Source organism: Camelus dromedarius, chromosome 15, assembly GCF_036321535.1.
Source record: "Camelus dromedarius isolate mCamDro1 chromosome 15, mCamDro1.pat, whole genome shotgun sequence".
Taxonomy (NCBI): domain Eukaryota; kingdom Metazoa; phylum Chordata; class Mammalia; order Artiodactyla; family Camelidae; genus Camelus; species Camelus dromedarius.
This window is the reverse complement of record NC_087450.1, coordinates 31,564,535-31,582,762: the sequence shown is the minus strand read 5'-3', so window position 1 is coordinate 31,582,762 and position 18,228 is coordinate 31,564,535. Positions and strand designations below refer to the sequence as shown.

At 34.9% G+C, this 18,228-nt stretch overlaps 1 protein-coding gene across 2 annotated transcripts in view; it reads right to left on the bottom strand.

Moving 5' to 3' along the window:
• The window catches only part of SRBD1 (S1 RNA binding domain 1), a 178,964-nt gene that overhangs the window by 59,068 nt on the left and 101,668 nt on the right, over window positions 1-18,228 (bottom strand). For both annotated transcript variants that reach the window (XM_031466939.2, XM_010997166.3), the window contains exon 16: window positions 13,334-13,416. In XM_031466939.2, coding sequence (XP_031322799.1) covers window positions 13,334-13,416 — 83 coding nt within the window. The remainder of the gene's footprint in view (window positions 1-13,333; window positions 13,417-18,228) is intronic.

The following is an 18,228-nucleotide window of genomic DNA, read 5'->3' as shown; positions in this document are numbered from 1 at the left end:
GTAGGTTTCAAATCATAAACAGGGGTAGAATCACTTTTTTTAAAAAGTCTGGTTGTGTTTCACACCATATGAAGACAGGAGCCCTGAGTAAGGGACTAGGGAACAGATGACCTCTTCAAAAAGCAGTTCACAGTAGAGTGGAAGGCAGACAAGGAAGGAGGACACACAGCAGGAGACACTGCTGAAGGAGGCAGAGAAGGGCACATTTGGAATTAAGATTTCCCCATTATCCAGGATTTTAAAAATCACTGTCATGTTCTGCATTGCTTTTCAATGGACGTTTAGGAGGGGAAGGAGTTACAGACTTTTAAAAGACAATCTCCAAGAATAATTTTAAAATCTCAATCTTTTAAAAAGTAACCAAACTGTTATGAAGACAAATCCACTTTGAACAAATTAAATGCTAGTTTACATGATGTCAAACATAATGTCTCTTGGAATGTCCAAAATATGGTTTCATCTACTGGTGAGGATAACTCAAAGTTTGTAAGGCTCAACAAATCATTAACATGAAGTCTTGCCTACATTCCAACTTCTTTTAAAATTAAATTTCTCCCATAGTCTGGATGGTCATTACTAATCACTGTGACTGAATCTGTCTCAAAGTGGACACATTCTCACCAGGACTGACAGCTCATGATGACTGAGTAACAACCTAACCCGGGGTGCCAGTGCTCCCTCCCAGTCCACCCTGTTTACATAAACCACAGGCTTGGACCCCCCTCCTCTACACTATCTTTATACTATACAAATAATGCTTCTCCTGGCCTTTGCAAACTCTCTGGGGAAGCACTATGAGGGAATGACATAATTTTTAGAGCAAATTTAGGGCTCTAAAGAGATATGTGGTGTGTCACTCCAAAGAAGCAGAGATAAAGTATAAAACTGATTAATACAACATTGTAAATCAACTATACTTCAGTCATTAAAAAAAAAAAAGATAGTCATCCTTACTTTCATGGCTCCTTGTAATACTCCAGGTATAAAGTGCTTTAATGAATTCTTATCGATTAAAGGCCTTACTGATTTCCAAATCTTTCTGTCTATAAATGGTTGGTACTTGGCAGATCTGGAAAACAAAGGGATCTTTCAAAAAAATTGCCAGGAAGATGACCTATTTTCCACTCCCTCTCTAGGCAGGTTCACATCACCAGATGATGCTGGATATGGCACAACTCCAGAGAAAACAATCTTTTCTTGGTCTTTCAATGCCTGTTTATGGGTATACACCAGTGCTTTATACCCTGCAAGCTCATTAGATGGATGACTCTTCTTTTGATTTCATCCTGTACCGTGTACTTCTAGGTGGCATGACATCCTCCTCTTCCCTCATAATCAACCCCTACTTCCAAACAAACATTTGTCAGAGACTAATTCACATGAGATTAATTTTCTTTTCCACTATAGTATCTGTTTATGAATGCATCCTATAAAAGAGAAGAAAAACAGGTGCCTCACTTTTCCTTAACTCATATCTGATACCAGATAGTTATCCTCATTGGTGGAGGGCTTAGCAGATTGATTGATTTTATGGAGTCCTCCTCTGAGGTATGTGTGGGCTACCTGGAAACTGCAAACATGTTACCCACTTCCCTAATGCCCTAACACATGGGTCCCCTTCTTCCCCCACCAACCCCTTAACTTGCAGAACTGTTTAGATCATTCACATTCAGTAAATACCCAAAATAAAATCAAGGAAAATTTTTCAAGTTTAAAATTGGACAAAAACATTACAGGAGGGGAAAAAAAAAAAAAAGAAGGAACCATTTTGTAGATAAACTTCATGCTCTGGTGTTGAAAGTTAAGGTCCACAAATCAAAAAGCAGTCATTTCTACAGAGCTAGGCTTTTCCACTGCTCTCTCAGTGAATCACGCTGTGGTTAGTTGAAAGTGCTGTTCACATAATAAATTAACCACCTCATTTCCTTCATCACCAAAATATACATAGCACCCCCATACAGATTTGTTTTAATAAAAGTAATAAAGCAAGCCCAGAGGTTATGGCTGTTATGACATAATCACACCTCTGAGATTTAAAAACACTCACGTGCACATCATGCCTCAAAAAGTCTTTGAGAGCCCCACCTCCAACAAAACCTAACTGCACTTACACTCTCTGGCCCCATTTATTCCAAATAAATAATGAAACAAAAGCCTCGTATATGTCAGGAGAAAATTCTCCCTTTCAATTATACATTTCAAAATAAAATACATCTTTTTTTAATAATACTGGACAATAAACAGCTTGGGTAGCCTGATCTAGATTATTAAAGAAAATATATCACCAGAGTTTAACAGTGCACAAAGAAGGCAGCCAACTAGCCTATCTCACCCCAAACAAAAGGTATCTTCTAAAGTGAGTTGTTCAAAAAGAAACAACACACGTTTCTGCAAAATTGAGAAACAATCTTCATTCTACACAAATCCAGGCAAATGAATTTTTCTTACCTGTAATGATATTTTAAATTATTGAGAATAACCCATTAAAAAACTTCTCAATCTAATTTTTCCTCAATACAGGGTTTTCCCCTTAGAATTCCTTCCCATGATCACCAGAAAGAAAGCCATTGTAACCCAACTGTCCGTAGCATAAGAGATTTGGTGGAGAAATGTGCCATCAGTGAACTCATATCATACTCATACTCAAACTGGCAAGGCCAGTTTTCCTGTCTCTGTACCAAGTTATAAGCATTTTGCAGGCAGTTCATTTCTGACCTAAATTCTATTAAACTCACAGTCCTTTCTACAGGATCATGCATTTAATGCATATTGTCGCTATGATAATAATGATGCCTTCCCCTTGAATTTAAAATAGAACATAAACTTACTAGTAATTACATTTACCTGTGGTATTTTTCAAGCTCATGCTCAACACGCACCCACAATATACATATGTAGAGGAATGAGTTGATCAACATTTCTAGACAGTATCAGATATTCAGAACAGTTTTTAAATGCTCAGAAGTGCCCCCCCCAAATTTACACATTTTATTTCTCTTTCTAGTTGCTATAATTGTCTAGCACCATCTTATATTTGAGTTTTCAACACTTCTTTCTAATATGAACATTATTATATTACACAGACAGTAGTTTTTTGTACTGTTCGTACTGAATAAAGAATTACATCCCAGATTCTCTCTTTAGTATGCCAAACAATTATCCACACATAATTATAGACAGCTATTCAGCAAAACAGAAAGTAATATCTATATGAATGCCAGAGTTAAACATTTTTGCAATAATTGTATTCCACTATTTTTAGTCTATAGACTACCCATCCACATAAAACCAATATTAGAACTAACCAGTATAATAAAAAGCTCTTTAGGGCTGTGCGGCAAACAAAGATAAAATTTTTAAGAATTTCCATAAACTTACACTTTAACAGATAACTTCACTTTAAAGGAAAGATTCTATCCAATGAATTCCATGGTAACAAAGATTTTTTCTTTGATAAAGATATTACACTATATTAATCATAGATCCTTAGAAATACTGATTTAGTCACAATCAAAGAACATTCCTATATAAGTGCTCCTTCTGACCTGTCCAGTGAGAATTATTTCCAGAGGATAAGATACGTGTTGTCGAAGGGGAGAAAGGAATGAAGAGATATGTGCTATAAAGAACTCTATTCTTTCATCAGTTGTAATCCTTCTTTACTTTCCGCAGTCATTCTCACTCCAACCACATGCTATACTAATGCTCTCTGCTCCTAAATTCTCAAACGCTTTTTCCAAAAAGAGATTCATTAAAAAAAAAAAAAAAAAAAAAATACTAATAACCAACATTTCAGGTTTACTCAACAAAAATTTTAAGAGGCTATAAACTTTTATAGTGTGTTCACAACAGAGTTAAAAAATACAATAAATAAGCAACTATACTGATAATCTACCATTCATTCATTCACTCATTTCAGCAAATACTTGTTGAATATCTATTGCAGGCCAGGCCTGGGAGCTGTGGATAGAGGTGGAAACACCTTGCCTTCATGTGACAATTTACATTCCATTAGGCGAGAGACAGTAAACAGAATATTCTGATTTCAGAAATTTTAAAACTAGCAGTTTTTTTTTTTTTTCCGGGGGTCGGGGCAGTGAGGAGTGTGAAATGTAGGCTCCTACTTCATAGACAAAATAAAAATCTCCAGGTGTGGGGAGTAGAGGGGCGACCCCTCCCAGTCCTGCTCTCTTCTACTTCTTCCCAGCCCCACCCCCAACCCCCAGGAGCTTCCCTCTTCTGAAGGCTTCCATCTGCTTCCTTAGGTTACTTCTTAGGTGAGCTGTGGGTGTCATCTCCTCAGGCATCTAGCTTCCTCTCTCTCCAGCATCTTCAACGTCTCCCTTCTTCCTAGCAACATTTAAACACGTTTAAATCCTGACTTCCTTTAAAAATTCTCTTCTTTAAAGATCTGTATACACTTCTGCCTCTACTACTCCAATGAAATTATTCTTGTATAGTCCCTGTCAACATTTAAAAAAATTAAACATGAAAGATACATTTTCAATTCTTATCCTATCTTTATTTTTTTTTTCAGTGTTTACAATATTGATTTTTGCTTCTCCAGCTCTCGTCTCCTTTAGATAATGGCATGTTCTGACTTTCCTTCTACATTACAAATACTGTGATGTACATTCAAAATACCTGGAAATCTTGCTAAAATCAGATTCTCATCCCACAGGTCTAGGGTAGGGCAGAAGAGGCTTTCAGTAGGGTCTCCTGCTACTCAAAGTGTAATCCTCAGACCAACAGCATTGGTATCACCTGGGAGTTTTATTAGAAAAGCAGAATCTCAAGCCCCACCTTAGACCAAGTGAATCAGAACCTGCATTTTAACAAGACCTCAAAAAGTTTTATATGTACATTCAAGCTTGAGAAGCATTAGAGACCAGTGGTTGTCAAACCTTAGCCATTAAAACACAGATTACAATGCCTCATCTATAGAATTTGCGATCCTATGGGTCTAGGAAGGGGATGCAAGAATTTGCATTTCTAACAAGTTCTCAGATGATGTTGATGTTGCTGGTCCAGGGACCGTACTTTCAGAAATCACTGGGGCACAGCCCTGCCTGTACATTAGAATCACCTGTGAAATTTTTTAAATGTTTGTTGACATCTAGGGCCCACCCCAGGCCAATTAAACTACATTCTCTGGGGATGTGGCCTAGGCTAGGATTTTTAAAAGCTCCCCTGTTTAATCTTAAGGTTTCTAATTTAGGTAATTTAGAAGTGTGTTGGAGGGATAGTGGTGAAAAGAAAATAGTATAGGATGAATGCTAGTCATATTGTGGTAACATTATTGTAACACATTATTCTATAATTCCTTAAACATCTGTTCTAACCAACTCTGCCCTGTAAATAAGCACTGAAAGTTGTAATAGTCTACAGGTTCTTCCTAGGCCATGTCTCTGAAATGACCATTTCAAATAGTGGAGCAAAACAAATATTATTTAATTCTTAAGATTCACAGAAGAAAAATCCAATATTTGTGTAATGAAAAAAGAATTTAAGGTTAGTGTTAAAACTTTGCATTAAAGAGTATTTGATTTGGTGCAAAGTTAGGGTCTCAAAAGATGAAGATTTAAAATAATATTATGAAGAGAAATGTAACCTAATATTAAATGTATTGTTTCATTTTCACTGAAAAATGAAAATAGCTTTATTCTTTCTGATTATATAAATCCTCAATGTAAAATACATAAACACACAAACACACACATAAGGAAGAAATTAAAACCAACTGAGAGCCAAGGTTTCTGAGATAAAACACCTTGATCATTTGACCAAGCTTTCCTGTATCTTTTTATAAAGTTTAACCTGTTTAACAAAAAGTTATAGACTATAACATAGGAGATAGCATGTACCCACCAAACAACTTAAGAAATACAAAATAATGTACCCTCCCAGTTCCCATCCTCCTCCCATCTCATGCTCCAACCAAAGTAGCCACTATCTTAAATTCCAGTACTTATTTCTATATCCTTACTATATATATAATATGTATTCATAAATAGTATGCAGTATTATTTTTCATATTTTAAAATTCTACACCAATCATAAAATACATATTCTGCAACTTGCTTTCTCTCTTAATATTATAGCTTATGAGGCTTATCCATATTAATACAGGTATCTCTATGGGGTCAACTTCACTCCTATATAATGTTCCACCATCTGAGTATACTACAGTTTATTTTCCTGTTTTCCAGATGATGGACATACTGTTTCCAAATTTTTACTTCTATAAATACAGCTTCAGTGAATTTCTTACACATCTTCCTGTGCACATGTGTGATATTTTTTCAAGGCTATGTATATCTAGCAATAAAATTGTTAAGTTGAAGAGAATCCCCATCTCCCACTTTACTACTTTCCAACTGCTCTCCAAAGAGGTTGTACCAGTTTTTACTTCTACAAGTAATGTATAAGATTTTCAATGTTGCACATGTTTGCTAACATCTAAATTGTCAGACTAAATTTTGACAACCTGAAAGGTTTTCCATTCTGGCTTTAGTTTGCATTTCCCCAATTACTAGTCAGAGTGATAATTTTTTCATACCTTTATTGTTTTTTTTATGTCTCCTCTTCTGTCAATTGCTTGTTCATATCCCCTGCCTATTTTTCTCTTAATTTGTAGGAGACCTTACATAGATCCTTTATAGGCTGTATGTGATGCAAATAACTTCTCCTTGTCTGTGGATTTTCTATGTATTATTCAGAGATGTTTTAGATTCTAATGCAGTAGAACTTAATAATCTTTTCCTTTATGGTAGTACCTTTAATGTTACCAATTTTTTTCAATCATACACGATAATCCTAGTTTTAAACACCATGAAAATACCTTAAAGTTTTAGAAATCCTAACAGTGACTTTTGTGCTGGTGTATGAAAACCAGAAGGTGAACTTAAGTAGAAACTGAAATTGATCTAGTTTCATTGTCCAAGGTCAATGTCATACAAAGAGTAAGCAAACAAAAGATATAGGAAATTAGGTATTTCATTGTTAATAATTTAAGGTATTGTTGGTAAAAGGTTTTTCAAATCACACTAAAATTTCACATTTCTTTTAAAGATAAGTAATGGTGTTCTACCAGGGTATGTGTATATGTACATGGCTTATTACACTGTCAGTGATTTCTAAGAACCTGAGAAAACTAAAGTCAATATACTTCAACATAAGAAGCAAAATTCATCCAGCAGTGAAAAAAAACAAAAACAAAAACAAAAAAAAAAACCCAGAACAGAAATTTTAAAATTCTAAATTAAGGAATAATTAGCAAATTCTAATACATGAGTTCATACTCCCAGTCAAGGACAATTACTTGTTTTTGTTCAATTATAGAAACAGCTCAGTTATGGTCAATAGTAAATGAAATTCCTGAATTGCAAGGCTAAGTTTGAATTTCATTCATAACACCTAGTAAATCAGAGATTGAAGTACAGCCCATATCCTGGGAATTAAGAGTTAAGGGACAAGATTGCAAAAACATTTTGGCAAGGAATTCATCTATGTGAATAATGTCATATTTTTAAAATAATTTCCTCCATGTCTCTTTCACCTTTGTGTTTTATCTATTTCAAAATAATGCTTTAGTACAGGGGGCAAAATCCAGGTAGAAGTCATCTAAGTGAAAATCCATGGGGCAGACTCTTTTCTATATCCCACTCCACAGTAACATAACTAAGGGATCAAAATGTTTTAAAAGATTTGGAAAAATAATATAGAACAAATGAGGAACCTTATTACCTTTTACAAACCTACATTAAAATATTTCATAATCTCTACAATATTAACCATAAAATAGTCTTTAACAGAGTAATATTACCACTGAAGAGTTGGGTTTTTTGTTTTGTTTTGTTTTTAATCCAGAACTGATCCCACAGAGGGGGCGTGGAAATAAAATACAAATTCCCACTTCTGAAGTTTTACCATGAAAAATTTCATCTGGGAAGATGATTCTCCTTTTACAGTGACTCCTCATTATCCATAATAATGAGGAATAAAGATGGCCTGGATATAGAAAATCCACTAAGGGTTCCAGAAACTCATTTTGGAAAACCACTTCACTGTCTAATATCATCAAATGATCTAACAGAGAGGTACAAAGGAGGAAAGGGGATTGTTCTGTCTTTCCTACTTTCCCGCGCAGGCTCATTAACAAACAGAGGTGCTAATGAGCATGAATGTATCTAAAACATAGTCCAAAGATGAAATAAATAGCAAGTAAATCCAACTTACTCAAGTTGTGTTCTCAGGATATGACAAGGCCAAGCTAAACCACCATTCCCCATGTCCCACAGAACTCAGCAGAGCCAACCCTGCATTATCCTGCTCTCACTCTGGAGTGTTTTCTTGGGAGTAACACCAAGCCACTTTCCAGCAAAGTCTTGAGGGGTCAGTTAGGGATATGTTGTCATTCGACCACACTGGCTGCCTCTCTCTCCAGAAATAATGACAGGCATGTGTTTTTAAAATCAGCTCTCCCCATTTTCTAAGACAAGGTTTGGAGTACTGCCTTTAGCATTTTAGCTGTTATTAAAACAAAAGTATTTTAGATTCTATTGAAATAATATTATAGCTACTATTATTTCATCTAACTAATATTCTTTCTTTGAACAGTATTCATTTTAAAAATCAGCAATGTTTGTCCAGCTATTCATAATTTAAATTAGCATAAATATAAGTATTAAATATATACTAAAAGCATTAAAGGTCCCAGCTAAAAAGAAAGCCAGTCCCACTCTAGTTGTACTGAAAGTCAATTATATCAAAGCTTAAAATTAAGTGGCCCATTGGCTGGGAAATAGAAAAGGATATTTATTTCACAACAAATTTTCCTAATATATAATCACTAGAGAAAGTTTGAAAAGAAGTAGAAGAGAAGAAGATAAAAATCCCTACATCACACCAAAGATATAAATATCAGTCTCCAGCCAGGTATTTTTTTCTTCAGTGTAAATGCGTATCTCTAGTTTTAAAACACAAACTGGTTTTTATTCTGTATCAACAACTTTACTGCAGTTCAAGTGAATCTTAGAAGTAGTTCTTCTCATTGGCTTAGAAGAGACTCATAAGCAGTTTTACCAGGTCAAAGGGATGCTTTTTTTTAAAAGTGCATCTTGATAGGTATTAACTATTTGCTAGAAATAACATTATGCTAAAGGAAAGAAGCCAGTCACCAAAGGACACATATTGTATAATTCCATTTATATGAAATATCCAGAACAGACAAATCTACAGAAACAGAAAATAGGACTAGGGAAGGAGGGAGCACTGGAGAGTGACTGCTAATGGTTTCTTTTTGGAGTGATGAAAATGTTCAAAAATTAGTGGTAAAGCTTCACAACCCTATGAATATACTAGAAATCACTGACTTTGTATACTTTAAGTGGGTGAATTTATGTATGTATGTATGGTATGTGATTATATCTCAATAAAGGTTTTTAAAAAATGTGTTGTTATACTGTGGTCTATTAAAACTTCTCCAAAAAAAAGTAAACCTGTTTCTTGTTTTTAGAAGGTTTTAATAGTGTATATTTTTTGAAATTATGTTGTTAGATAACGGAGAATGCTCAGGGCAATTATACCTTCTTGGGAAACGGTATCTATAATTAATATGAAATACCCTCTTTGACCTTTTTTATGCATTTTGCCTTAAATTCTACTTCATCTCATGTTAACATTGCTGACTTTTTCATACATGTGGAATATTTTTCTCCAAATTTCAAATGTTATGGCTGCTTTTTCCTTTAGAAGTACCTCTTACATATATAAAGCTTAGCACTGTATTTTATTTTTAAAAGTCTGAGATTCTATTCATAAGGGAATTTAACCCTTTCACCTTTACCTATTACCTATACTTATTCTTGTCACTGTACATTTTATTTATCTATTATACTTTCTTATTTTCTTTTCTCTGCCTTTGGTTGCAATGGTAAACTTTCAATTTTTCACTCATGATTTACACTGAATGTCCTATTTGTGATTATCAGTCATATATTTCAGATTGTCTTTTTCTAAAAAGTTATAGAGTTAATCTCTATCTCTTCTTTCCTGAAAAAGAATCCTACTACTTTGTCACTTCTTTTTATTCGACCATCTTATGTTGAGTTGATCTGATCTAGGTTAATATAAAGATAAACATTATAGTTTAAAAACTGAGACTCAGTGATTCAGATACATTTTACTGGGCATGTGTGCACTTGTAAAGCTCCCCGCTGTTCCCTTACCTTGATACTGTTTCCTTGCCACATGCCTTTCCCTCCTTCGGACCTCCATCCCCTCCACCCCCCTGCTTTAGGCAGGAGTACATCCATAAATATTCTTTTAAAGAAGGTCTGTAACAATCAGAATTGTCTGTAACAATTCTGGATCATTACAGATCCAGAAATGTTTTTATTGTCCTCTCACAATGAATTGCTGGTTTGCCTCAATATAGAATTATGAGTTCAAAATAAAATTTTCCCACAACTTCAAAACTACTGCATTTCTGTCTTCTAGCACTTGTTTTTACCAATAATAGGACTGATGTCAACCTGACTCTTTCCGCTGTAGATAAACTATGTTTGCTCTCCGGAAGCTTTTAGTCAGTTCCCTCCTTATTACTAGCATTCTGAAATTTCACAGGAAGGCATCTGAGTGTAGGTCTTTTGTTACTCTTTTATTCAGTATTCATTAGGCCTTTTCAAGAAACTTGTCTATCTTCAGTTTGGAGAAATTTCATCTTATTGTTTCTGTGATTATAACTCCTCCCCTCCTCTCCTGTTATTTATTTGAATCTTCTATTAGATGAATGTTGAAGATCTAGAAGGTGCTCTACATCACGTGATTTTTTTGTTCATCCTTTCCACCTTTTCCAATTTGACTGCATTCTAAAGAGTCTCTTAGCTCCACCTTCCAATTCATTAATTTGCTTTTAGCTGTGTCCACTCTATTTCCCCTGTTTATGTGGTTTTTTTTTTAATTTTAACAATCATATTTTAAAATTCTTAGATTGGTTTAATTTCATTCTATCCCATATTTGTTTCAGAAATCTAATGACCTCTCTTATCTGTGAATGTTAATTTTACTCATTTCAGAGTATGTTGCCTTTTCACTGTTTCACTGCATGTTAATTTTTTTTTTTAATTTGGTGCCTCATTTTTCTATCACAGATTCTCCTCAAACGTTGATTCTTGGTAGCAAGGTCATTTCAGAGTCCCTATTTGTCTGTCTGTGTATGCTGTTTCTGTTTACCATCGTAAGTCTCAAGTGATAATGTGCGAAATGTGGGATATGACACCAGCTGTCATGTATATGTCAGGAGTTTGTCTTGCTAGGAAGAAACTCCTTCGGCTTTCTGACAATCAAAGGCTACCTGAGGGATCTCCCATCCTCTCCAGCCTCTGTGTTATACTCAGTGCTTTAGTTTGGATTCACAGAATATTGAGGGAGAGGGGGTCACAATGGGCCTAGCCACTCTACATATACCTCCTTATCTAATATTCCAGGCCCCCTTGCCACTACCTGAATATGACTCTGGCTTCAGGACACTGTTGATCTACATATTGCTGGGTGTGGCTCCACCAAATTTCATTTTTCTGTGCATGTGATTCCTCATGCTTAATATCTTTCAATAATTCCTGAAATTTCTATCCACTGATGGGATCCTTTCTTGTTTTCCTAGACTATTATCAATTTACTCATATAAGGGAGTGTTTATATAGGTACAGATATACACACACAGCTTTTCTGTCCTCTTATGGAATTTGGAGTTTTGGATATCCCTCACCAAATCTGCTCTGCTCAGGCATCTTCCATATACCAGGACCCTTGGAGTAAATTCTTCACAACCCCTTTTCCCTCACTTTTCATCAAGTAGTCCCTACAAAATAGGTTTAACTTTCCATTTCTACTGCCATTAACTTTTTCCAAACCACCATCATTTTTCACCTGGAGTCAGAGTTGATGTTTAAAAATACAAATCAGATCACGTCATTCCCCTGCTTAAAACTCTTATATTACTTCTCACTGCTGTTGGAATGAATTCCAAACTTTTTCACATTAAACGCTATCTCTCAGTCCAAATCTGGAAACTAGGTCCCTGCTATTTACTCAAAGGCCTCTTTGATGCCAATAGGTTATTAGCCTCCTGAGTTCTGTAAAAGTTTGACTTTCCCTTTCCTTCATTCCACTACTTTGCTGACGCATTACATAACTTCTTCTTGAATTAATATAGCTATAATTTCTCTTAACTATAAGGCCTATATCATAAAACTGCAACAGGTGTACTCTTTAGATAGCAGGGATTTTATCTGTCTGTAGCTAGATTACACCCTTCAGCAATCACCCCGGCCAAATGAACAAGTTGAACTGAAGGTCTGGACATCTCTTAGTCTAACTTGCTATAAAGCGGGAATATTCCCAGTTATGTCCCAGTATATGTCAGGTTAGTCTAGGCTTTGCCAGTGGGATCCTGGGTAAAAATGCTAACAACTCTAGGACACAGAGTAGTCCTCTTTTTCTACCAAATGAGGAGGCTAGGGTTGTATGATCTCAAAGATCTCTTCCATTTCTAGTGGCCACAGATTCCATGACCTAATATAATATCTCCTTAGAGAAACTACAGTACCTATCACTCAAATCTCATGAAAATTATACAGAGGGTAATATTCTATTTCAGGCTTAAGAAGAACTTTCATCAAAGAGAAAATAATTCACCTTGAGGTTTCTGGAGATTACTTAAGCTAATATAAATTCATTTTGACAAGATTTAGTGCTGTCCTCAATTGCCCAATGAACACAACCTCAAAAACTGAAAATACAGTAACAACAATGATAAGCACTATTACTATTACACAGTAACAAAAATGAAAGGTTTTAGCTCATACTGGGTACTGACCAAAAACTAACTATAATAATCAAATAAGAATGAAAAACAGGGGGGGAAAAAAGTCACCATAGGTACGAAAGGCTTCCTTCTGAAAGATCAGTAAAGACCAATAGTTCAAACTGGTTTCCACAAAGAGCCAACATACCCCCCTTTCTCCATAGCCTCTCCATTCTTATAAATAATGTTAAAAGACTCTCCAGATTAAGTTACTAGCCATATCTAATGTTTTAATAGTCTAAACTGATTACAGTCAATTCTAAGTCTTATCAAAATCCTAAACACCAGGAAAAAAAAATTCCCTTCTTCCCAAATAACCTGTGACACCTAACTGCCTTCCCACAAACTGTATAACCTTTGAAAACAGGAACTTATTCCCACTGACACTTAATTACGAAGCCAAGTTTTGAGTACTGCTCTCTGTATTGATGGATTTCATAAATTAAATGATCCACATTGCTTTACCTGATACATTCCAACTCCAATGTGCTTCGGCTCAATTTTCACCAGCTCAGCTAATGGGTCTTGTACACGCCTTGCTATGGAAACTGAAAAAACAGAATCAGAAAACAAGTGTGGCTTAATGTGAAAAGCAGTATCCAGATAATTACTATGTTAGTTCTTCATAACGCAAATAGTTACCCTCTTCATTCCTCCCACCAGAAGACCAAGATTTCACCAAGTTTCAAAGTTCCCTTTTCTTTCACACAAAAACTAAATACAAAATTTCAGGATTAATTATGTCACCAGAACTCTACTAGGCATTCCTGAGCATGAACACATTGGAAGGGTTATATATTTGGAAAAACAAACAAACAAAAACCCCCACTTAGTTGCTATATTTACACAATTACCAGTTTATTCTTTAAATACAGCATAGCAGGGCACCTCACCCTTTAAAGAACAAGTAGACATTTGTTTTACTTTTAAATAATCCTGCATTATTATAAACATGATACACATCTATCTGTATGTCAAATATGCTCATTAGGACTAGATTCTGATCATCATGAGTAAATGACAGAATCATATCTTATTGCAACCAGGGATCAAGTCAGCTGGCTAATGAATACACTTGTATCGCCTTAAATATTAGGTTAGTTTGTAAAGTGATCTGTGTCCCAACTGCTTGTTCCTAACACACACACACACAGTCCTAATTACATCCTTTCCTCAACCATCACATTCTGTATTTAAGAGACTTGAGAGTTAACTTCAAACATTCCTTTATTTGTATCATGATTTTGTCATTTTTTTACCAAATGTTATTAACAAAATCTCATAACTAATTTAGCTCATAAAATAGATTCAGTTAGAGAAAATAAATTTAATATGATCTTAAGGATACTTCTAAAGGCAGCTCTTCTTTTTCCCCAGTAGCACAGTGACACTGAGTGTTTACATCTGAACAGCTTTCATTTTCTAAATCCATGAAAGCTAGTCAGTGTCACCCACTTATATAAAAGGTTGGATGAAATATAAATTCATTAAGTGAAAGCACTAAGGCCATCAAAGGAAATCCCATGCCTGTTTTCATGTTACACAGTTCAAGGTCTAGCAAAAGCAGCCACCTCTTAGAAGTGACTATCAGATTCTCCAGTCACTGATTTGTACCACCTCTCACCGGAGATAAGATCTACTGTGAACATCAAGTTCACTGCACGGTCACTCAAGTCTTTTTCATATCTTCTATAATTTCAGACATATAGTGACAATGGTAGTTTGCAAAGCAAGCTTAGAGAAAAACAAGCTGGTGTCTTACAATCTGCCTATTTCTCCCACAGCAGTGATGGGGATTCCAAGGCCTTCATATATACTTTTCTTACCAAATCTCACAAAAGGTTAACTAGTGTAAGCACTGCAAGTTATAGGAGAATTGGTTTCCTCTAAGAACCACATTTATAGTCACACGTTGAAAATTTATGCCACCAGAGAAATACATGATATCCTCTAAAAGCAAACAGAGTCAGTCCCCCGCATCTGTGGGCTTCACATCCACAGATTCAACCAACCATGGATTAAAAATATTGGGAAAAAAGAGGACACTAATGAACTCATCTACAAAACAGAAACAGACTCTCAGAGTAAACAATTTTATGGTTACCAGGGGAGAAAGGAGGTGGGAAGGGATAAATTTAGGAGTCTGAGATTTGTAAATGATAACCACTATATATAAAAATAGATAAAAAACAAATTTCTGTATAGCACAGGGAACTATATTCACTATTTTGTAATAACCTTTAATGAAAAAGAATATGAAAACAAATATGTATGACAAGGAAAGAACGCTGTACTCCAGAACCTGACACATTGTAGCTGACTGTACCTCAATTAAAAGAAAAAAATTGGGAAAAAAGTCCCAGAAAGTTCCAAAAAGCAAAACATGAATTTGCTGCTCTAGGCAACTATTTACATTTCACTTACAACTGTTTACATAAAATTTACATTGTATTAGGTATTATAAGTAATTTAGAGATGATTTAAAGTATATTGGAGGGTGTGCACAGGTTTATATGCAAATATTACACCATTTTATAAAAGGGATTTGAGCACCCTTGGATTTTTGGTATCTGTGAGTGGTCCTAGAACCAATCTCCTGTCCATGTCAAAAGACAACTATATTATTTCTTTATTCTAGCCTTTATATATTTAATACAATAAGAATGATTTTCAAACAAATACATACATTGCCAAAATACCTTCAGATTCAAAAGAACAACAACCCACAGCAGTAAACCAAGTTAAGGTAAGAGGTATCAGAACATTTACTGTGTAGGAAGGCAGTATTAGAAATTCAATAAAAGTATATCAATAATAGGTAAATATCTCAAATCTAAACCTTCAGGAAAACCAACATTATGAAAATCTTAACTTAGAAACTGGTTAGCACAACTGTATAATTTGATAAATGTGAGTAGATCCCATATTTTTAAATTTCTGAAATACACAAAAGGATTTTAAACTATTTTCTACTGGATTCCCTTCTAATAGTTCACTACTAGTGTATCCTTTATTCATCCTTATATTGCTAAATATTAGCAACAATGGATTGAAAATGATGGCTTCTAAATGACATATTAATTCTACAATGTCCCAAGGGCTTCTGGAGTTACAATGTCCCCAATAAACAACCCTTGACATAGATCCTAATATTTCTAGAATTGGCATTTCCTTTCCAGATGCTGTTCACTCTATGTAGCATAAAAACTCAAGCATGGAAGAGCTGGGGGGCAGGAGGAGGGAGAGAGATGAACAATGTTTAAAGCAGAATTCGAAAAGTAGTATCCTCAGGTTTTTGAGAGGTGGTGCTGTTTTCCTCCTGGCAGGATAGCCAAGAAAAGGGTCGTGCAATAAACAGTAATAATGCAAACTTGTAGGTTGAGAACGATCAGGTTTCTGAAAGTAAGAAACAGATAAGTAGGCAAAAGGAGTTGAACAGATTGCTGATAAAGAAAATGAAGACAGAATGAGAGGCATGGCCTAAAACGTGGGGTACATTTACATCTTGAGATAGAAAAGAGAAGGAGGAAATGATGAAAGAGGCAGAGAATGAATGGTGAGGAAAATATAGTAAAAGAAGTCAAAAAGACTCCTGGAACATGTTAAACACAGTCACCATATGTCCCCAAGTCTTTACTCCTAGGTACATACTCAAAAGAAATGAAAACATATGTCCACATAAAATCTTGTACATGAATGTTCACAGTGGCATTATTCATAATAGCCAAAAAAGTGAAAGCAACCAAAATATCCAACAACTGATAAATGGATAAACAAAACATGACATACCCATACAATGGTAAAGTATTTGGCAATAAAAAGAAATGAGGTGCTCATACGTGCTATGCAACATGAGTGAACTTTGAAAACACTACGCTAAGTGAAAGAAGCCAGTCAGTCACAAAAGACCATATAGTAATGATTCCACTTATATGAAATATCCACAATAGGCAAGTCCATATAAACAGAAACTAGATTAGTGTTTTCCAGGGATTAGGAAGAAGAGGGGAAGGAGGACTGATGGTTAATGGGTTTGGGATTTCTATTTGAGATGAAACTGGTTTTAAAATTAGATAGCGGCAATAGTTTTACAACTCTGACTATGTTAAAAAATGCTAACATACACTTCAAAAAGGTAAATTGTATGCTATGTAAATTATATCTCAATGAAGCTGTTACATATTTTTAAATGCAGTATGTCGCAATGTATGGCAAATATTGACTATTTTGCCCACATATGATGTCAATATTTCTCTGTATCATTGCTACTATTTGCCACCATTCAGGAAATTCTAGTTAATATAATTGGAAGAGAAAAGAAATAAGGTATAATTACTGAAAAGACAGAAACTAGATTATTTATTATTATTGGCAGATGATGTCTGTCTATCTAGAAAACCCAAGCAAGTCAACTGAAAAAACATCAGAGCTAGTAAGATTTCAATCAGCTGGCTGATTTCAAGACACCCAGACAAAAATTGATGCTCCCATATGCCCATTAACAACCTATTTCTTATTAGAAAATATCATGGAGAATCCATTTACTGTCTGTGTGTGTACTGCCTGTAAGTAAGAAAAAAAAATGTGCAGAACAAGGATGAAGGTATAAATTTTACAGAATTTCACTGTATTTTTATAGAGTTTTAAAAATATTAATTAAATGGCTCTAAAATGTATATACAAAGGAAGAAATGCATAAGGAAAAATGAAATTTTAAAAAAAGACTAAAGCAAGTCATATTATAAGCCACAATAATTGAGAGAGTCTTGCATTGTGGCAGACTACACAGACCAAGAAATAAGGTAAAAATATACATATAGGAATTTAGTTTTTAATACATGGTAATTCGTTAAGAGGTAGTGAAACACAATGGGAAAAGGAAGACAGTAAGTAATACTGAGACAAAAGTTAAGCATGAGAGGAAAAAAACTGTAAGTTACACTAAAAGCAGGAGAAGGGAACACAGACTGAGTGAAGGTTATCATCCTAAAAGGTAAGCGCCCAAAGCTACCTCATATGGTTAGGCAAGTTGTACAGGGTACACAGCCATATGTAGCAGCACTGAAGCAACATTTCCCCCTCATTCACAATGTGTCTCATATAAAGGGGTTCTGTGGGGCTTAGTAGTTCCACGAAATACGTAGAATCTTAACTATGTTCTCTTTAAAATCTGCCTTATTCTATTATCTAAGAATATCAAAGTAGAAATTTTTATTTTTAAAGTCCAATACTCACATCATTTTATACTTCCCTTTGCCACCAGACAGCAAAAGAGGAAGATAAGTAAAACCTCCATTCTTTCTCATTTCATTCAACTCCAAATTAGAATTTTTCCACTAAAAAGCTTATTAAAATGTATT